General features: G+C 44.4%; 1 protein-coding gene across 2 annotated transcripts in view; it reads left to right on the top strand.

Annotated features, from left to right (window-relative positions):
• The first annotated feature begins 4,160 nt into the window (after window positions 1-4,160).
• Window positions 4,161-22,556, top strand: part of glra3 (glycine receptor, alpha 3) — a 68,948-nt gene continuing 50,552 nt past the window's right edge. For both annotated transcript variants that reach the window (XM_061724141.1, XM_061724131.1), the window contains exon 1: window positions 4,161-4,374. In XM_061724141.1, the coding sequence (XP_061580125.1) occupies window positions 4,310-4,374 (65 nt within the window). In that variant the 5' untranslated portion in view covers window positions 4,161-4,309. The remainder of the gene's footprint in view (window positions 4,375-22,556) is intronic.

Genomic DNA, 22,556 nt, shown 5'->3' with positions numbered 1-22,556 from the left:
TTTCTGAACATGTCTTCATGACAGAACACATTATTAGAAGGGTGTTTTATGGCCCTAATGGCTTCCCATACACCCTCAGAGACGGCTTCTCAACATATCAACACGACATCAACGCCACATTTAAATCCTTCCACACACACTGGAGTCAGAATCAGGTCGGGAACATGAAGGCGGATAGAGAAAAGAAATACTACAACAGAGATTACAGACATTAGTGACACACTAAAGACCATTACCTGCTGTTGCGTAACATGATGGATTATGTCATCCGTCCATCATCAACTCTGTCTGTCTGAAAGTGTCGTCAGTGATGTGGGATCTGCAGCGGCAGCATGTGAACATGTGGGTTGATGATAGCAGTCTTTTCCTGCAGGTAACAAAAGCACACGCTCTGACAGGTTTGGACACGACAACGTGGAGGATCTCCAGCACTGACAGGCCCCGCCCACAAACAGTCAGGCCCCGCCCACAATTAGATCTCTTGTTTGTGTGCTCTGAGGCTCCGAGGCTCTGAGGTCACAGACTGAGCAGATCCACAATGACAGTCGCAGACAACGGGGACTGGAGGGGACATCACCGTGGCACCGACTGGTTCTCTGGTTCTGCCCAAGACTAAATCCAGAATCTGGGTTTGATTCAGGGGTTCTGAGCTGCTGTGTGTGAAGAGTGGGTGAAAAGTGGCAGCATGTTCAGGATAACAGCTGCAGAGCAGAGACTGACGTGTTCAGCACTTTGCTGTCAGCGAAATGCCTAAATAAAGGTCACGTTCCCCTGGGAGGAAGGTCGCTGCCACACACGCCACTCACGCCACGACATGTCTGTCTCACATGTGGTGACTGGTTTCCTCTCCTGCACGACCGTTCACCAGCACCAGAAATCATCCCAGAGTCCTCCAGCAGCAGCGTAGGTCTTCACATGAACGCTTCGCTGCAGATTCGTCACAGGAAATCAAGGGTTTTAGTGAAGACGCAGTCTTGAAAAGACATGGCAAAGCCTCCAAAAGCATGTGGGCGACCGCAAGAAGCCCCCAGGGAGATCTAGGAGAGGCAGTCAGGTGGCGCTAATCATCAGCCCTTGATCAACTGGTCATCAGAGGGTGAGCAGACCTCAACAAAAGTGGTTTTGGCAGTTTGCTGGTCTGGAACTTTCAGGTATGTGTTAACACAATGCCAAGAGGTAAAGACATCAACAACGGGCTTAGAGAAATAAAAATATTAGCAAGTGTTGTGCAAAGGGAAAGACTTTGAAGCTGGTCTAGTCTTTGTTTCTGGTCAAATCTACATCTTCAGATGAGGTTAGTGTGCAACCAAATGTTTTGAGCCGTTGTGACTCGTAGCTAAAATCAAACCTGTTAGCGTGTAGTAGTAGAGCGACGAACCTCATTCTTCAAAATGCTACTTTTAGCTGCTGAGCATTTCTCCATGTGTCTCCATGACCAATGTCAAGAATCTGATGGTCCTACAAGGACCTGTGCAATCATCTGGTAACTGCCCCCCCGGATCCGGATGTCATGTCACTTCCTGTACCCATCACTCTACTCTTCTCTCTTCTCAAGATATATACCACAGGTCAGTGCACTTGTCGGACGGATCCTTTAAGCGACCCGGAATCTTTTCCCAGCGTTGCTAGGAGCCGGCGGTGAGTCATCCCTGGCCCCACAGACCTCCCCAGATGCTCTCATAGTCAAAGATCCTGAGGTCATGCAGCCAGTCCGACCAGCCGGTTTCAGGCGTCACGCCGCCTCACATGCCTCTCAAGGTCATCTGATGAACTCGAGGATAATGGAGTCGCCGGCTGAGGGAAGAATAAAAACCAGTGGCCTCAGGTTTCAACAGCTTCAGTTCACACAGAGGATGCTCTACTACTCTGTCTCCAACGTTCTGAAGCCACGACCCTATTCTTCCTCTTAAAGAACATTGAAAATCTTGAACCCTCATCTGTTTACTAAAAAAACGGTTCCTCCTGGCCACCTCCTGGTGTCACCAAAGGCGACTCGGTCTCCACTGACCAACCTTTATCATGTGAAATGTTACAAATGGACCAGCAAGGGAAAGACAGGAACAGATATACACAGAGGGGTTAAAGAGACACAGGTGCAGACAATTAGGGCAGATGGGAACCAGGGAAGTCAAAACAGAACTGAAACACAAAGACATAAGTTTCAAATAAAACAGGAACTTAAATCAAACTGTGACATTGTCAGTGTTTGAACCCACAGACTGTGGAAGAAGAACTGGACAGGCCTGTGTGACATCATCCATCAGTTTTCTGCCGAGTGCTTTCAAAGCTTCTTATTTTATCGTTCTGCATGGCGCCATGTGACTGGGTGGAACAAACCTAGGAATCCTGCTGGAACGGACCTTGGAACCCTGCTGGGACAGACCTGAGAACCTTGCTGGAACAGAACTGGGAACCCTACAGTAACAGACCCCGGAAACCTGCCCACCTTAAGTCTATCACAGTTTGCAATTTTAGCTTACCAGCAATTTTGCCAAACAGAAAACATCTACATATTTACTTTGGTTTTGTGGTCTGTTCATACCTCTGTTTTTGTCCTCTCCGGCGAACCAGCAGACTGTTCATAACAATGGTCGACCCATTCAGTCATGTGACCCATTGGTTTCTGAAGAGCAGTTTTCAAGCCTGTTTTCGCATGGAGGAAGTTGATGGGAACACCCCACATATGTCAATCAAAGTTAGCTTTGGCTACCAGCTCCTTTAGTGGTGCCAGCAGACGGATCCAACGACATAGACTGTTTAACATGTTGACTCAATGAAGAAATCAAAGATGACTGTCTCATTCAGCTGACGCTGAGCTAATACAAATGTCTCATTGCTTTGCTAAGTGTGGTAGCAGGAGGAATTTCAGATGAGGAAGTGATAGCGGCTAGCCATTGGCTGACTCAACTGCCTAACAATCACATTAGAAATAAATGTGTTGCTTTACATAAATTCTTAGTATGGTACAAAGTTTAAATCACCCCCTCAGAGTCATCATGGATGTGAAACCAAATGATTGAGACCAAACTAGAGCTGGGTATCATCACAGACCTCCTGATATGATACGATTCCAATACACTAGGTCCCAAGTCAATACGATTTCCAATACGATACGATTCGATACGATTCAATATCGATATTCTAGTTACAATACCAATTTACCAAAAATACCAAACAAAAAGAAAATAAAGGGGCACGGTGGCGCAGCTGGTAGTGCAGCCGTCTCACAGCAAGAAGGTCCTGGGTTCAGTTCCCGCTGGGGAAGCTGTGCGTGTTAGTTCCCCCATGACTTCAGCACCACACCCTGGGTGGGGTTGGCGAAAGGGCCTTTCTGTGTGGAGTTTGCATGTTCTCCCCGTGTTCCCTTGGTAGCTAATGTGAGCTACCCTCACAAAAACAGTCCTGGGCTATACATGCCACATTTGGCCAGCCAGGGCAAAAAAATATTTTTTTTTAAATCGATACTTGGATTTATGTATCGATTATCGTTCCTACACATGTATATCGATAAAATATCGATATATCAATATTTTTCACCCACCCCTAGACCAAACGGTTTCTTGAATTTGACTGTAAATATGTTTATTTCTGTTGGACCTTTTAACTTCGAGGTCAGTGATGGACTCGCTGTTGGAGCCAGATCCTAGCGGCCAGTCGAGGACCTGCAGGTCTGGATCCAGACCCCAGTTGTTAGTAAAGGACCCCCAGGTCTGGATCCAGACCCTAGTGGTCAGTAGAGGAACTGCAGGTCTGGATCTACCCGGTTGTTAGTAAAGAACCCCACAGGTCTGGGTCCAGACTCTAGTGGTGAGCAGAGGAACCACAGTTGTTTTTTTCCCTCTTAAACCATCCCTGAGCGCTCAGATTGGACATTTCTCGCCGGGGGCTCTTCGTGTGGATGTAAACACTCCTGTCATCAACGTCGGCTACTTCATGAACAGATGTGACTCTGATGAAGTCCAGCTGAGCAGAAAGAGATGGAGACTCAGAGAGGAGGAGGAGGAGGAGGATGGGAGTCACGCATGGGTGGGCGTGAACCAGCCCCGCCTGCGCTGATTGGCCGAGCCGCCTGCCCGTCAGGTCCGCCCCGGCGGGGGGCGGGGCTGTAGCAGCGAGCGCGGACGGAGCTCAGAGCGGAGTCAGTCTGCTCCGTCTCCCCGCTGGAGTGATGGGAAGTACCGGCGCACCTTGACTCCGAGGAGGATTCCTGACCCGGTGGCATGCTCAGGCGCGGGTGACCCGGGTGACCGCGCGGGAAGCGTGAGAGGAGGAGGAGAGGAGGAGAGGAGGAGAGGAGGAGGAGGAGAGGATGAGGAGAAATCTCTCCGCCGCGGGCTCTCTGCTCGCCTGGAAGCTGCTCCTGCTGATGCTCAGGTGAGAGCCGCCTCACCTGTCTGACAGCTGCCAGAAACTAATGTACGTACATAGATGGTATATGTAATAATTATTATATATGTTGTAAAGGTATATTATTTATAATTGCTCTGGTATATCATTTATTTATAATGCTCAGGTATAATATGTATAATGCTCAAGTATATTTATATTTATAATGACCAGGTATAATATTGCAATGAAGTGCTGTAATATTTTTATTTTTATAATGTAATAACAGGTATCATTTTTTGATAAAGTAAAGCTTGCTGTTTTATTTTTTCTTATTTTTATTTTCAAGCAAAATTGAAATAGAAACAAGAGTTTCTAGAGCAGGAGTCGGCAACCCGCGGCTCTGGAGCCGCATGCGGCTCTTTAGCGTCGCCCTAGTGGCTCCTGGAGCTTTTTCAAAAATGTTTTGACCCTTTTTTTGTCTTCTTTTTTTTCTTTTTTTTTCTTTTTTTCCTTTTTTTCCTCTTTTTTTCTTCCCTTTTCCTTTCCTTTTTAATCTCGACATTTCGACTTTTTTCTCGAAATTGTACTTCAACATTAATCTCGACATTTCAACTTTGTTCTCGAAATTTTGACTTTTTTCTCGACATTTCGACTTTTTTCTCAACATTTCGACTTTTTTCCCGACATTTCAAATTTTTTCTCAACATTTCGACTTTTTTATCGAAATTTTTACTATTTCCTCGACATTTCAACTTTTTTCTCGGAATTTTGACTTTTTTCTCGACATTTCGACTTTTTTCTCGACATTTAACCTTTCACCATTTTCCTTCATTCTAAGGCTTATACAAGACTTTTCATTTTTTGCGGCTCCAGACATAATTGTTTTTTGTGTTTTGGTCCAATATGGCTCTTTCAACATTTTGCGTTGCCGAGCCCTGTTCTAGAGAGACTCATACGTTTTTTACTTCCTCCTACTCCTTTTCGGTCATGAAGGTTATTTCCCTTTGATTTTGTTTAATGACTGTTCATTTGTATTCTTTTTTTGTTTTGTGTAATTGTTTTTTTTTGCTTTAAAATTTTTTTCTTATGTATGCTCGAAATAAAGATTTCAATCAATCAAATCAAACCTGCCCCTCGGTCACGTGACACACACAACCAGGCTCAACCATCGGAAGCTCCCCACGGAGAAGCGTGAACTCCCCTCTTTTCTCATCAAGTGTTTTTCCTCTTAGACTGAAGTAAACCTCCGACAGAGGCGGTGCTAGGTTTTTCGGGGGCCCTATGGAAGGTTTTGTTTAGGGGGCTGGTCTCTGTAAAGCTGTCGTGATGAGTTCAGGGGACCTGCGTGAAGCTGGACCCCCACCCCACGCAAAAATCAGTGAAAATATTCTCAATCGTGCGTTAGTGCTGGTTTGTGCAGCAAAAAAAATTGTTTGTGCTGCTTTAGTTTTGGAGATATAACGGGTTAATTATGACAGATGACGTCACACAGCCCCCCGACTTTGTTGTTGTTGACTTGCTCGTTGAGAGTGATTATCTGTGGTGTTTTTTCAAGACTTATGGATGTGAAACAAACGATCTGTGGAAAAAAATGAGAGGTTAAGTGAGGGAGCGTGGTACTGCTGACTCGCTACACAAACGACAAGCCATTTCCATGTTATCTAACTGTGTCCGTATTTATTTTCCTCCAACGCCGAACAAACAGTCAAAAGCAAGGCAAGGCAAGATATTCACTCTCAGTTTGTAAATATTTCAAGTGGTGAACAAAAAACTACACTCTCCCTACTCCCCTCCTCTCCATGCAGCCGCCGCAGTGAACAGGTGAATATATGCCCATTCATTCATTACTTCAATCACCCCGCTTGTAGACATCAACAAAGTCAGGGGGCTGCGTGACGTCATCGCTTCATAATTAACCCGTTATATCTTCAAAACTAAAGCAGCACAAACGATTTGATGTGAGTTGTAAGTTAAAGTCCATCGACGAAACAGCAAATACATCCAACCTGCGATGGAAGGGTTTGAGGGCCGTCTTCTGTTCAGTTTATGGTGAAAAGCCTGAATCCCGACTTCCTCTGCAAGAATAGACTGATTTGATTGGCTCCCCAAGACTTGGGGGCATTTTTAATGAGCTCCAACAGATGTTTCCTCGTCCTCCCAGCAAAGCAAATTTAGATTTGCTAGCGTTATGTCCAGATCTCTAAGCTACAGAGTTTTTGATTTCCTTTTTTAAAACTGTCTTATTTATGAGAGAAAACTGAAAATCACGGCTTCATAAACTAAGAAAATTGAAATAGAAAACTAATAAACTCTGATTTACAAGTGTGTTCATTTTTGAGACTTAATGGACCAACAAATTTGCAAGAGAAAAGTCCCAAATTCTGATTGGTAAATTTGCTAATTAGATTAGATTGCAAAAATGTAAAACAAAAGAAAAGAAAAAAAGTCACAAAACACACTGTGGTTTTTGTAATGATGGAAATGTACCAGAAAAGACAAAAAAATAAGTTTGCAAGAAGACTCTGAAATTTTGACACTAACAAAAAACAGAAAACTAAAATTCTGACTTCTCAACGCGCAAACTTTCAAGAAAAAAGATTTAAAAAAAGAGGTGAATAAAAAGAAATTGTGGGTCCTACGTTTCTCTGTGAATATATGGGGAAAAAACAGAAATAAACTATATTGTGGCTTTATGAGCACCCAAACTGAAGAGAGAAAACTAAAAAACTGTCCGTGTGTCCGAGACTTCGCCCGACGCAGTCGTCAAGGCCTGGGAATATTCCCCCTCCCTGTAGCCCCCCCGACGCTCCTGTCTCCCCTCGTCTCTCGTCTTGTGTGGCTGTTACACCTGTGTCGTAGCTCTGTTACTCCCTTCCAGGGTGAAGCCTTGCAGGTGTTTCACGCAGGAAGGTGAGATTAAGGTGGTTCAGCCCGACTTCAGAGCGATCCTGTCATTAAATCTGGGCAACCAGAGTCTGCAGAGGTTTGACTGCTCAGAGACTTGCAGGGTAGTGACATATCCGGAGCTGACGCCGTGAGCACCTGCCTCATCACAATACGATAAAATCTAAACCAAACCTTCTCGGTGGTCAACGGAAACATATTTATTTGGATCAGAAAGACAGTGGATCTCCCTTTTGCACACCATGTGATGGTTTGATGCCCCAAACAGGGAGCCCAGATGTGCCTTTCCTTCTTCTTCACTGCTCATTTAAATGTAAACTTTCCTTTCTCTGTTGCGTTTTAAATCGGACACGCTTAACTGGCTGGAGTTTAGGCTCTAAATTGAAAACTGTGCTTGCTTCAAAGGTTTTAACATAAAAAGCAGCTGAACGGATCAGACCTCAGTAAATCTTCTTACGGCGTCACGGATGGATACAGAGACAAAGTTAACAAGCTTAAAGTTTGTAATTCAACAGAAAAGATCCTCCACCAAACACTCCCTCTCCTCCTCGTGAGCCACCGTTCCTCTGTTCCTGAAATCAGACGGTCAGCGACAAAATCCGACAGCAGTTGACGGAAGCTATGGTTTATATAAGAGGATTGATTACATTTATAACAAACCTCCCCTCCTCATCCTCACATGGTGGAAATGACTTAGAGTCACTGAACAGCGCTGAGATCCACTTTCAGCAGGAACCATCAGTAGATGTTTCCTTCAGCAGGAACCCTCAGTAGATGTTTCCTTCACCCTCAGTAGATGTTTCTTTCAGCAGGAACCCTCAGTAGATGTTTCCTTCAGCAGATGGAACCCTCAGTAGATGTTTCCTTCAGCAGGAACTCTCAGTAGATGTTTCCTTCAGCAGATGGAACCCTCAGTAGATGTTTCCTTCAGCAGATGGAACCCTCAGTAGATGTTTCCTTCACCCTCAGTAGATGTTTCCTTCAGCAGGAACCCTCAGTAGATGTTTCCTTCACCCTCAGTAGATGTTTCCTTCAGCAGGAACTCTCAGTAGATGGTTCCTTCAGCAGGAACTCTCAGTAGATGGTTCCTTCAGCAGGAACTCTCAGTAGATGGTTCCTTCAGCAGGAACTCTCAGTAGATGTTTCTTTCAGCAGGAACTCTCAGTAGATGTTTCCTTCAGCAGGAACTCTCAGTAGATGTTTCTTTCAGCAGGAACTCTCAGTAGATGTTTCCTTCACCCTCAGTAGATGTTTCCTTCAGCAGGAACTCTCAGTAGATGTTTCCTTCAGCAGATGGAACCCTCAGTAGATGTTTCCTTCAGCAGGAACCCTCAGTAGATGTTTCCTTCAGCAGGAACTCTCAGTAGATGTTTCCTTCAGCAGATGGAACCCTCAGTAGATGTTTCTTTCAGCAGGAACCCTCAGTAGATGTTTCCTTCAGCAGGAACCCTCAGTAGATGTTTCCTTCAGCAGATGGAACCCTCAGTAGATGTTTCCTTCAGCAGGAACCCTCAGTAGATGTTTCCTTCAGCAGGAACTCTCAGTAGATGTTTCCTTCAGCAGATGGAACCCTCAGTAGATGTTTCTTTCAGCAGGAACCCTCAGTAGATGTTTCCTTCAGCAGGAACTCTCAGTAGATGTTTCCTTCAGCAGATGGAACCCTCAGTAGATGTTTCCTTCAGCAGATGGAACCCTCAGTAGATGTTTCCTTCAGCAGGAACCCTCAGTAGATGTTTCCTTCAGCAGATGGAACCCTCAGTAGATGTTTCCTTCAGCAGATGGAACCCTCAGTAGATGTTTCTTTCAGCAGGAACCCTCAGTAGATGTTTCCTTCAGCAGGAACTCTCAGTAGATGTTTCCTTCAGCAGGAACCCTCAGTAGATGTTTCCTTCAGCAGATGGAACCCTCAGTAGATGTTTCCTTCAGCAGATGGAACCCTCAGTAGATGTTTCTTTCAGCAGGAACCCTCAGTAGATGTTTCCTTCAGCAGGAACTCTCAGTAGATGTTTCCTTCAGCAGGAACCCTCAGTAGATGTTTCCTTCAGCAGATGGAACCCTCAGTAGATGTTTCCTTCAGCAGATGGAACCCTCAGTAGATGTTTCTTTCAGCAGGAACCCTCAGTAGATGTTTCCTTCAGCAGGAACTCTCAGTAGATGTTTCCTTCAGCAGGAACTCTCAGTAGATGTTTCCTTCAGCAGGAACCCTCAGTAGATGTTTCCTTCAGCAGATGGAACCCTCAGTAGATGTTTCCTTCACCCTCAGTAGATGTTTCCTTCAGCAGGAACTCTCAGTAGATGTTTCCTTCAGCAGATGGAACCCTCAGTAGATGTTTCCTTCAGCAGATGGAACCCTCAGTAGATGTTTCCTTCAGCAGGAACTCTCAGTAGATGGTTCCTTCAGCAGGAACTCTCAGTAGATGGTTCCTTCAGCAGGAACTCTCAGTAGATGGTTCCTTCAGCAGGAACTCTCAGTAGATGGTTCCTTCAGCAGGAACTCTCAGTAGATGGTTCCTTCAGCAGGAACTCTCAGTAGATGGTTCCTTCAGCAGGAACTCTCAGTAGATGTTTCCTTCAGCAGGAACTCTCAGTAGATGTTTCCTTCAGCAGGAACTCTCAGTAGATGTTTCCTTCAGCAGGAACCCTCAGTAGATGTTTCCTTCAGCAGATGGAACCCTCAGTAGATGTTTCCTTCACCCTCAGTAGATGTTTCCTTCAGCAGATGGAACCCTCAGTAGATGTTTCTTTCAGCAGGAACCCTCAGTAGATGTTTCCTTCAGCAGGAACTCTCAGTAGATGTTTCCTTCAGCAGGAACTCTCAGTAGATGTTTCCTTCAGCAGGAACCCTCAGTAGATGTTTCCTTCAGCAGATGGAACCCTCAGTAGATGTTTCCTTCACCCTCAGTAGATGTTTCCTTCAGCAGGAACTCTCAGTAGATGTTTCCTTCAGCAGATGGAACCCTCAGTAGATGTTTCCTTCAGCAGATGGAACCCTCAGTAGATGTTTCCTTCAGCAGGAACTCTCAGTAGATGGTTCCTTCAGCAGGAACTCTCAGTAGATGGTTCCTTCAGCAGGAACTCTCAGTAGATGGTTCCTTCAGCAGGAACTCTCAGTAGATGGTTCCTTCAGCAGGAACTCTCAGTAGATGGTTCCTTCAGCAGGAACTCTCAGTAGATGGTTCCTTCAGCAGGAACTCTCAGTAGATGTTTCCTTCAGCAGGAACTCTCAGTAGATGTTTCCTTCAGCAGGAACTCTCAGTAGATGTTTCCTTCAGCAGGAACCCTCAGTAGATGTTTCCTTCACCCTCAGTAGATGTTTCCTTCAGCAGGAACCCTCAGTAGATGTTTCCTGTCTCACTTCATCATAGTGGAGTAGTTCTGGTATTTCTTCTTTCCAATGTTGCTTCAGTTGGTGGAGGTTTTTGGAAGTTCACTTCTAAGCAGCTCTCCTAACAGTGTTGCAAACAACTTGTTTGCTGATGACACCGCTGTTGTAGCGTATGATCATTTTATACAAAATATGATCGTTTCGGGCTCTCTGTACGATAATTGGGTTTTTTCGGTATCTGGCAACACTGTCTCTGAAGGTCCACCACAGCATCTCAGTCCGGTTCAGGTCTGGACTTTGACCAGGTCATTCCAGAACCCTTTCAAGTTATTCTGACGTAGATTTGTGGCTGTGTTTGGGGTCATTTCCTGTCACATGACCCAGCTTCTGCCAAGTTTTATATCAGACAGATGTCCTCACATCTGTCTCTAGAAGACTCCGGTCCTAGTGACTGGCAAGTGTCCAGCTCCTTGTGCTGGACGTTATCAGTTGTTATCAGTTGTGATTGATCTGTCCTATAAAACCCCATTAATGTCACAGACAAGCCGGCGTTCCTTTACCGCTGGTTCGGGGTGTTTGGTTGATGTTGTAATATACTACAGGAAGTGAAGAGGGCGGTAGAGCTTGCAAGTAGATCGATAAATAAGCAGACGGACCAGTCCGATTAGCACTAGTGGAGGAGAATAATCGACAGATGTACTCCTACGACAAAACAAGCCCATACCAGCATCCCTCCACCTCCGTGCTTGACAGTGGATTCACGGTGTAGGCTATTTTGGTTTCTCTGAGCTTGGCGCTGGAGAGCCCGCCAGGAGGGTTCGGAAAAGAGCTTTTGGAACTTCTATTTGTTTGCACTCAACGGTGCCTGCGGTTTCTGAGCTGGACCTCCTGCTTCTAATCGTGTGGTAAAATTGTAGTATTGGTAGTATTACAGTATTGGTAGTAATACAGTATTGCTAGTATATTAGTTGTACTACAGTATTGCTAGCATTACAGTATTGCTAGTATATTGGTAGTATTACAGTATTGCTAGTATATTGGTAGTATTACAGTATGTGTAGTAATACAGTATTGCTAGATGCCGTACCTACTCCCGCTGGTTGAATCCTGCGATCAGCGACTCTAGAAAACCTGGTTTTATCTCCTCTCACTCTGCTGCTGATGTTATTTTTAACAACATTCTCCATCTGTGTTTCCTTAAATGGAACATTTTTCCTCCGATTCAAAAGTCCTGCAGACAAAGCTGCGTTTCAGACAACTGAGGGAAGTGTTTAATTCAACTTCCGTTGGTTTTCTTTGCATAATGCAGCGCTTGTGTGCGTACAGATCCGACCGCCTTTAAAGTTTTAGTATTTGCTTCTGTCTCCTCGCTCCATTACAAGCTGCTGCCAGCCTCGCCGCCGGCCTCCATCCTTCAGCCATGAATTTTTACTCTTCTCTGGGCTAAACGCTGGTTCTGAAGCTTTTCCGCTCAGAACAATGTCTTCACAGAAGAACAAGTCGAAGGAAGTCACCCTACGGCGAGTGAACAGGGAGACGCGGCCGTGAATGTGATCCAGGATATTTCAGTCTGCTCCACAGCGGCAGAAACCGATCTCATCACGGCGGCGGCGCATGAATAATGGAGAAGGAGGATAAATATATATCCTCAATACTTAAATAAACAGATTATACCGGCGTGTAAAAAGTCAGTGCACCGCTTCGGTTCATCTCTCGTGACACCTGTAGCCTCTGGCCTGGAGGGGTGTCCACTAACCTCGCTGCATCTCTGCATCACGTCTGCAGCAGCCTCCAGCTGCACACATCTGGGACACCACTGATTTATGAATATTGTATCTGATAAACTACGACGCGTATTTAGAATGATTTCAAATACATTAATGATGAATTTTAGTTTTCACAGACTCTCCACTGATGGAGCTAGAAGCTTAATCCAAAGCATCCAGCTCAATTTTGTTAAGATTTAGTAAATAAAATAAAATGAAATAAACTCTGTTGCCCCTCCTGTGTGGATACCTGGAACCGAGTTCCCCAGACACGTCGATTTAATTCAGTGAAAACAGTTGAGAGTTCAGGGTCACCCATTGATTGTCTCTGGTGCTGAAAGCTACAGATGTCTGAGTTCTGATCCCTGTGCGGGGTTTTTTCCTGCTCTAATTGAGGCAGAGGTGGCTCCATCCTGATCACACGCGTGCGGGTAAACCGGGCCTTCAACTGGCTCAAGCAAACACTTTTTACAAGCAAAATATTTTGTATTTTGGGAGTTGTAATATGATTAAAAATATGACAATTATCATGTTAAAGCATTATTTTATTAACATAAAAATATAAATACAAATATAAAAACTCAATCATACCAAAAAAAAAATGCCAATAGAACAAGTGAAAATATTCACTGAAATGAGTGAAAATGGTCTAGTTACTTTTTAGATGACTGTCTTATTTCAAATGTAATGATTTTCTTTCGACTAGAAATAAAACATTTTGACTGGAAAGTAAGATAAAGTAAGATTTTGAGTTTTTTGTAGGGTTTCAGACATTTACTGACAAATCTCGTAACCAGACAGAGAACATTTCAGCCTCCTATTTTTCCATCTGTAGAACTTCCTCATGCTCCTGGTAGGCCAAGACCTGGTCTGGTCCATGGATGGTCCTGGTCTGGTCCATGGATGGTCCTGGTCTGGTCCATGGATGGTCCTGGTCTGGTCCATGGATGGTCCTGGTCTGGTCCATGGATGGTCTCCTCACAACAGACATCCAAGTGCCTCTCCTTCAGTCTGCTGCACAGAGGTGTCTTCACCTTCACCGCCTTCATCTCATACCTTTTTAATGTGTCCAGCCTGTAGTTGGTAGATGGCTGTCTTACAAGACTAGCAGCAATTGCCTGCTGCATGGGGTCACAGTGCTTTTGGCATAAATAACAGACCAAACCTTCCTCAGGTAAATTGGTTCAGCCACCGTTTGTCAAACCCACTGGCTTTGTGTTTTTGAGAAGATCTGTAAAGATGAATAAAAAGTCATGTTTAAATCACGTACACTTTGGCTTTGGGTTGATATGCTCCTATTGACTTGGAAACTGACTAACGTTACCCTCGCCTCGCCACCTCGTCCTGTCCTGCACTCTGACCCTCACTATAACCTTTCATGCATATTTGTGAACCACTTTCAGCCCTGACAAAATTGCTGCATCTCGTCAGTAACATGATTTATTACTTTTTAACTTCCTGTAACGTTAATTGTCTGCACTGTTTCACCTGCAGTCTTGTTTCTCCTGGTCGCGAGGTCTCATTTTAAAAGTACCGTATTGGCCCGAATATAATGCAAAAAACACCCGTCTTATATTCGGGCCAGTACGGTAGTGGCTGATTTTGCCAGCCATATCTGCAACGCTAAAACCATTAACGTTAAACTGATACAGAGGAAACTTTTTTTAATAAATAAGACATGCTCGGATGCAAAAGAAACAATATTTACCTGTTTGAACAGCCAGGGAAAACCAGGACGCCGATTTTTAATACAACAACTAGCAGAAAAAGGCAGAAAATAATTCTCGAGATTTCGTCTTCTTCTTATTCTTCTTGTTCTTCTTGTTCTTCTTCTGGTGCACTGTCGTTGATACAGCGTGTGGGACTGATGCCCAACAGCTACTGGCTCGTCTGTGTTTGAGGGGTGGGTCTCATCGACGTGTCAGTCGAGCTGGTTGCTGAGGAAGCCCTTGGGCAGGCGTGTCCAACTGGGAGGAGGACCCGAGGCAGACCCAGGAAACGCTGGAGGGACTGAATTTCTTGGCTGACCTGGGAACGTTTCGTCCTCTGTTTCGGCTGCTCCCAACCAGGATAACTCAGTGGTGCAGCTCAGTTGGGGTTGGAGCTTCTCCCTCGCTGCGATGGCTGCCGACGACATGTCAGCTCAGAGCAGAACGTCACCAAGAAGAAAGAGTTTAGATCAGGTCCAGAGGCTGCAGATTGGTATCTCATTCATTAGTGCCGAGGAATCAAGGCAGTGCTCTTGTTTGAGCTCTCTGATGTGCTCGTACACAACCCGTTTAAGATGATAAAGAGATGAGAATGAGATAGAACGGATAAAGATCAAACACATCCCAAATATCCCAGATGATACGGGTCTGGAGGTGTTTCTGATGTCAGAATATAACCAATAAACCGTAATTACTCTTTAATGTGTATGTCGTCTTCTCTCCCACGTCCTTCAGTGATCTAAACATCATCTCTACAGCATGTCGAAGGTTGTTTGTTCAAGGACGTATCTCAGGAACAGCTTGTGGTTTTGGGTGGCAGACACCTCCATGGAATCATCACAGCTGATAGAGTCAACATGTCACTTAAAGGAGCTTGAGGCAGGATCGAGGCAGGATTTATGAAAATAATTCGTATACGTTTTAAGTTTTCTAGTAATAATGTCAGATGAAGCGTTCCAAACCAAAAAGAATGATTCCTCTAGTGTATCTCTCCTTTGCCTTGAACAGGCTGTGTGCTGCAAAATGTGCTGCAATTCCGGGCCGGAATTTCCCGCGCTGTCCTGTGGATGTGACGTCACATGACGCTGCATGTGCGTTCTCCCCGTTCTCCCGTGCCGACTTTGCTGTTGGCTGCAGTACCCCCGACGTTCGTCGTAGCGAAGGGTGGCGCTAGAGAGTCTCATTTCTTAAAAGGAGCCTCATGCTCCTTTAAGCTCTTTGTCCAATCAGGGTAAAGCAAAGATTGTATGTTTTCAAGATGCCAGCTCATGTTAATGTCTTACCGAAATTATCCGGGACAGCAACAATGAATTGTCGCACAGATCAAGTGGGCTTTTCCTTAGAGATACACCAATCAGGATTTTGAGGACTGATCACCAATCACCAAAACAGTATCTGCTAATCCCAATATTGCTGATCACCGATGACAGTATGAAATCCATAAATTTGGCAATATTGTTGTCTCATGTACACAACACCGTCATTATATTATTAGGTATAAAAATTAGGATATGAGAAAGTATCATGAATTGACCATTGTTTTATTGCAGGCTGAGGTAATGAGCAATATTTCACACTCTAGAGACTCTTATATACGACTAAAGCCTGAATTATGGTTCTGCGTCAAACCAACGCAGAGCACACGCCGTCACCGTGACGCCGTCACTCCATCTTTTTCTGAGCAGTACCCCCCGCGACCGCTGAATCCTGAATGGTTTATCCGACTTTTCACGTTCACAGTGAATCAAAGAGATAAGGACAACTATTGTGCAAAAAACAAAAACAAAAAAGAAATCACACATAAACGAAGAAAAGAGCGCTGAAAGTTCACGACTGCTTCAAACCAGAAACCGGAAATGCGTTGCTTCCAAGCAAACCAATAACAGCCCTCTCGGTCTGCGTTTGGTCTGCGTTGCCTAGACGCGTAGTTACAATTTTTGGGATGTGCACGTCAGTGACGGCGTAGGGTACGCGGCGTTGTTTTGACGCAGAACCATAACTCAGCCTTAAGACTCAGTTTACAAAGTGTAGCTTACTAGCTTAAGCTTTCTTGTGGCAATAATTACGTACATGTGCAGTACACCAACACAGCAAACAGCAGACTCTTAGTTGATAAAAGTTGTAAACTATAAACCTTAGTTTTCCTGTGGAAAATGGAATTAAATCTCAAAATAAAAATGTATTATAAAGCTTTGCAAAAGCTTTCGTGATAGCAGTGTGTGACCCAGGAAACTCTTGTATGTGAAGCACAACTCTTCACACTAGAACTCCAAATGTCACTTGTGAAGCTGAAACGACTGTCGTCCTGCATAAGGCTGTGGATGTGACTGTTTATAGTTTGGTATAACTCCAGCTGGCATTCAGCAGTGAAATATTTACGACTCGGCAGCGCATACCGGGATCCGAGCAGCTAACGACACGTTTCAACCCCATGTCTTCTACAACAAAAAGCGGCTGTTGATCAAGGGATATGAATCCATTACCTCACGATGTAGTTCTTTATTTTTCCTGCTGTTGTTGCTGTTGTTTATAGGTCTCTGTTACAGCTGAGTTAGTGCCGTTGCTTTTCTTTCTTTGCCTTAGTGGCAGCCAACTTTAAAAGCTCAATATACTCCTTCTTGCGAGGACCTTCAAATGTCTTATCAGGTTCATTGTGTTGAAATTCTTTAGTAACATTCCTCCTCGGGGTATTTCCTTTGCACAAACCTTGCAAACTGCAAATTTTCGGACATTGTAAAACTCCCATACCGGCAAGGCCATTTTCATTGCTGATGTTTTGTAGACTGTCACGCCCCCTTAGGAGACCTGGGTCTGAAATGTGGGAACGCACGGTTTGGTGTTGTAAACGTCATCGGATCGGCCTGCGCTGAACTATTTTGACGACTCCGATCAAAACCGAGGCATTATCAGTCGATTGCCATCGGTTGTCGATCGATCGGTGCATCTCTACTTTTCCTCTGGAATCTATGATGGCGAAGCATCCCCGATTCAGAGTTGGGTGTTTTTCTCGGACTGCTAGCTCAGTGCGCTTTTGTCTCAGAGTGTTCATCCCTACGCGGTTACAATCCACCGTGTCCTACTGTTAAAGGCCGCCAGGTGGGACGTGCTGTTGGCAAGAGAGGAGGTTGGCTAGATGACAGAACTCATACTCACTAGTTCTTTGAGTTGGATGCAGTGGTGCCGTCCCCCTGCATGGGAACCGGGACAGTTTTATGTACAGTCGCTGTTCTCAGGTGTAATTCAGGCTGACGGAGCAGTTCCGCCTGTACCCAGTCAGCTTATCTGTAAATGGAGGCACTGCGGTGTCGCCACGTCGCATCGGACAATCAAGTCGGACATTTTTTAACAAGTAGACATTATACAGTGCTCTGCATTCGGCACGATGCTGAGATGTTCTGGTGCTACGAAAAACATAGGAATAAAGATGAATGGATAACTGCTCTGGAGCCCTTGTACCTTTTTAAATCTAAAGCAGACTAGTGGTTGAAGTGGTTTCTGGTCCCAGTTTTCTGTGACATTTTCTTGTTTTTTTTTTTTATTGACTGGAAATGGTCCTTGAGGTGGAGCCTATTCCTGGTCATTTGGTGTGCTGCATCAGTGCCACCATGCTCTGATTTGAGATGGCATTCAGAGTGCTCATCGGCAAAAGTTAAGATGGAATAAGATCTCAAATATAAGTTGATGACATTTAGTTATAGATTATTCAGATACTTGTCGTAAAATACTCTAAGTTTGACCTCAGCTCAGACGCATCAGTGGGAGAGACTATAAACATGCCATCAGTCATTAACGTTGGAAGGAAGGAAACTTCCATCCGTTTTGTCTCTTTTCATCATTTGTTGTTATATTTTCTTTCTGGGTTGCGTCTGAACCGAACACCAGAGTTGTGACCAAGTTTTAACATCCAAGTCGAACTTCCAGGCCAACAAGGAACTGAGGAAGGTTGCAGCTCCTCCACTGACCACTAGGGGCTCCGAAAGTTGACATCCGTGTACAAATGTCCAACTTTACAGCAGAAGCAAACATTTACAGTCTGGTTGAAAAAACATTCTTTGTCCATTGTTAGATTTTACATTCATTTATCACTTTAGCGATTTAGCACTATTTTGGATTCTGAGCTGTGAATTAAGACCCAGCAGAACACAGCATCACTTGTTTTGGATGTCAAAATGAGGTTTGTTTAGTGAGGAGAATTAAATAAAATTCAAATTTACGAGGATTATAGGTTATCATAAGCAAAGTCAGCCAAGCTAAAATGTCTACCTTTGATTAATATTTGATTGACAGCGGCTACCAGGGCTGTTTGTTCTGCCCAAATGCAAACAAGGTGCTGCCGTAACAAAAAAAGGCTTCAGAAGTACTTCAGTTGTTTTTACACAGTCTAAGGTTGTGACCCAAGTAGCAGCATTTCAGACAAATGTCCGTGCATGATGTGTCTGTTAATGCAACACACATCACTCAGCGCTGTCGTCGTCCACGTCCCGTACAGAAATCCTCTGCTTCTGTTGTTGCGCTGCATGACAAATTCGACCAAAAGAGCATTTGGTCGTGCTGCAGGAAACATTTGGCTGGAAATCACAGTTAAGTGGTGCCAGGGAAGTGGCGGCAAGGCAGTGAAGGAGGGGCGGTAGTCTCCTTACTTAGTGAACATTTGGCTGAAGGCGGTAGTCGACCCCGTCCCTGTCACAGCGGCGGTCTGTCCTGGGCACGAATGTCACGATGACCCCTGGGGTTGCAGGGAAACGTGGGGGTTTTGTGTTGATAAAACCGCTGATCAACATGAGCGAGAACTGCAGCTGCATGTTGACAACAAAACGGAAGAATGAAAAGGACGTCGGAGCTGCTTTCACCACAGGCATCAGGAGAAGGAATGAGTCATGTGAATGAGCGTGGTTAGTGTCTCCCAGCTGTCCTACGTTTTTACTGACGTTTAGTTGGGCAAGCCTCTCCTCCGTGTTAGAGGACCTCGAGTATGTCAACAAATAAGTGAGAAACTAACTGAAATTGTTCAAATCAGTGCTCCCTAAAGAAAGGCTGGAGGGGATATGAGTGTTTTTCATTCTGCAGAGAAGAATATAATTTAACCATTTAAGGAACCTGGAGGATGAAGGTGTAAAAGACAAGGATGAAAGTCTACGCCCTTAATCACTGAGTTAAGAACCATCATTCATCAGCAGCCGACATGGACAACGGTAACTATGGAAACCTTTGGCAGTACTTCAATATAGACATACATTCACAAATGAAACTTAAAAAAGAAACTTTGTCCAGAGGTGACATCTCTGGAATCTATGAAGCGCCATCGCCATGGCGCTACAAGGAGCTGTATCAATAACAGAACTGTCCAGACCTTGATCACAAGATGGTGACGACCATTCATTTAAATCAGTTGTGTTGAAGCAGGGAAACATCTAAAACATGCTGGATAGGGGATCTCGAGGACCAGGGTTGGTGACCCCTGCTAGAGGATGATGGTGACCCCACGGTTACGGTCCGGATCCTCAGTGTCTCTGATGACCAGGACCTTGGTTGCTCTGGTGCTCCGTTCAGTTTAAGGAACATTTCTGTCACATCGTAGGATGACGGCAGGTTTCTCACTGCTGCTTCGGTGTAGAGCAGGGGTGTCCAAAGTCGGTCCTCGAGGGCCGGTGTCCTGCATGTTTTAGATGTGTCCCTTTTTTTATCAAACCGTGATACAAGGAGCTTGGTCATCAACAGAACTATCCAGACTTTGATGACAAGGTAGTGACGACCGTTAATTAGAATCAGGTGTGTTGATGCAGGGAAAAAAGTAAAACATGCAGGACACCGGCCCTCGAGGACCGACTTTGGACACCCCTGGTGTAGAGGATAGCGCGCTCTGATGGTGAACTGCAGGTCTGGATCCAGACTCTAGTGGTCAGTAGTTCAGAGGAACTACAATTTTTAAAACCTCCTGGATGGATTCAGCCATAGACATATATAAAGGCTAAATGACTCGTCCGCGCTGCTGCGACGTCGTCACACGGCGGCCATCTTGCCACAGGAGAGCTCGCTCACTTTAACATTGTGTTTAATGGTGCCTGTACTGCAAAACAACCTTAACTTGCTCAATTCTCAACAGATTTTCTAACAGTTTGGTTTGTTATGAACGTCAGAGATGTATGCATACTTGTGAATAACTATAAACATTGAAAACATATGAAAATAACCAAAACGGATAGCTATGACATGGTATTTATATTAAATCAATATTTCCATAGTATTCTTAGTAACATTTATATTTACATTATAACATATATACATATATATATTATTACCATATAACATGTATATGTTACTAAGAATACTATGGAAATATTGATTTAATATACCATGTCATAGCTATCTGTTTCTTGTTATTTTCATATAAAAGTACGTTTTTCAATGTTTATAATTATTCACAAGTATGCAGTGTCATAACTACATCTCTGACGTTCATAACAAACCAACCTGTTTGAAAATCTGTTGAGAATTGAGCAAGTTAAGGTTGTTTAAGCAGAACATGCACCATTAAACACAATGTTAAAGTGAGCGAGTCTCCTGTGGCAAGATGGCCGCCGTGTGACGACGTCGCTCTGCATTGGCAGCAGCGCAGACGAGTCATCTAGCCTTTATATATGTCTATGGATTCAGCCCGGACGTTTGAGTGCCAGGTGTGGTTTTGACCTGCTGCTGGCTCCAAACAGACAGTTTTAGTCCTGTCGCTGCCGCCGACACTGATTACAAGCTCACAAATTATTTAGCCACACTTAGCAAAGGCAGCTTCTCCAAACACCAAAAACCAATTTTCATCCTTCCTGAAGTGAAAGTTTTCTTGTGTACCACCGAGGACATGCAGAACGACATCGCTTCTGCATGGACGGCTCCTCTGCGTGCTCAATTTCTGGACCGAGAGAACAAACAAACCCGGCCCGGTCCTCATCCACTGCCATGTGAGGCTCCATGAAAGCTCGTTTCAGTGATGCCAGTCACCAGTGGCTTATGGTTTCATCTCTCCTCTTGGAATCACAACGCAGAGCTGCTCTGCAGACCTGAAACAGGGAACCGCTCGCTGTTGGGTGTTTCACTGTTTACCTCAAGCAGTCCTACTGGCTGGTTTCAGAGCTGAGTGATGTGTCGCAGCAGGAGACCGGAGGTCTGCTGAAGCGTGTAGAAGAAGAACGGGACACATCTCCAACTGTGACATCATCCACAGGCTTTATGAAGAGTGCTTCAGAAAGATCTTTTTTCTCATACTGAGCGGTGTAATGTTGCAAAATTGGTGCAGCAAACACGCCTGTAACCGACTGGAGCACACCCACTTTAGCTCACAGTTAGCTGTTTTAGCTGGACTGACTTCGCTTACGCTAACCCATGATGCTAAGTGATATTACTTCACTTTATTACTTTACATTCATTGTGATCAAATCTGTCCGAACATTCTCATTTTTAAGTGTTGCTAGTGTTGAAACAAGGACTATCAGAGCCCCACTTGGAATTGTGGTCACTTGAACGGCTGCTAGCAGGGTTGGACGTGTTGTGGTCTGGCTCGCCCACCAGGGTCATCGTGACTGTAGAGCAGACCTCTGCTCTGAAGGGTCCTGAAATGATCTGCTGTGGCTCTTGGTTTTGTCAGTCGATCCAAGCTGCAGAGCTGCAGGACAAACATTTACAACGAGACCTCACGTTTTTTAATGAATTAATTAATTTATTTATTTCGAACATGTATATAAAAAAATAAAAATAAACAGTAACATATGCACATAGGTTTATAACTCTATGAATTTACATTATTTCTATTATTATATCTACACAATATCCATATAAATATAGTCTATATCAGGGGTCACCACCCGCCCGCGGGCACCAGGTCGCCCGCAGCGACCGCATCAGTCGCCCGCAGGCCAGTTCTAAAAATAGCACTAATCCCGAACTAGCTCTGTCTAAAATTGTATTTAATTGTGTTGCTATTCTTTTTAAATTACATTCACAGTGATGTAAACTCAAAAATGAATACACAAAAACGTGAATAAAAAAAAATATATATAAATCATGAAAAAAGTCAGGTCAGTCTAGTTTCATGACCAAACACAGCTTTGCTGAGACGAGCTCGTGAGCGCTGCAAAGCAAAGATGAGGAGACGGAAGCGGTTTCTACTGACAAAAACATGGCTGGAAAAAGGAAGAAAACGTATCATTTTCACAGTGAATGGAAGGGAGAGTTCTTTTTTACTAACGTGAAAGAAAACTGTGTGTCTCTCATTTGCGATGCGACTGTGGCGACGGCTAAAGGCTGATTTCAGGTTCCGCGTTACACCAACGCAGAACCTACGGCGTAGGGTACGCAGCGCCGCGTACCCTACGCCGTAGGCTGTGCGTCCATTTTACACGGAACCATAAATCAGGCTTAAGCGGCACAACGTGGAGAGACATTTCAGTAAATATCACAAGATACAAGATAATTTTTGTTAAATCTTACATGATTGATAATTTGTACAAACATGCTTCAGAGTTCATGATTTGA

This window comes from Cololabis saira, chromosome 1 (genome assembly GCF_033807715.1).
Source record: "Cololabis saira isolate AMF1-May2022 chromosome 1, fColSai1.1, whole genome shotgun sequence".
In the NCBI taxonomy this organism is placed as follows: domain Eukaryota; kingdom Metazoa; phylum Chordata; class Actinopteri; order Beloniformes; family Belonidae; genus Cololabis; species Cololabis saira.
The sequence above is the reverse complement of the archived record's forward strand: the minus strand, read 5'-3'. Positions and strand labels throughout refer to the sequence as shown.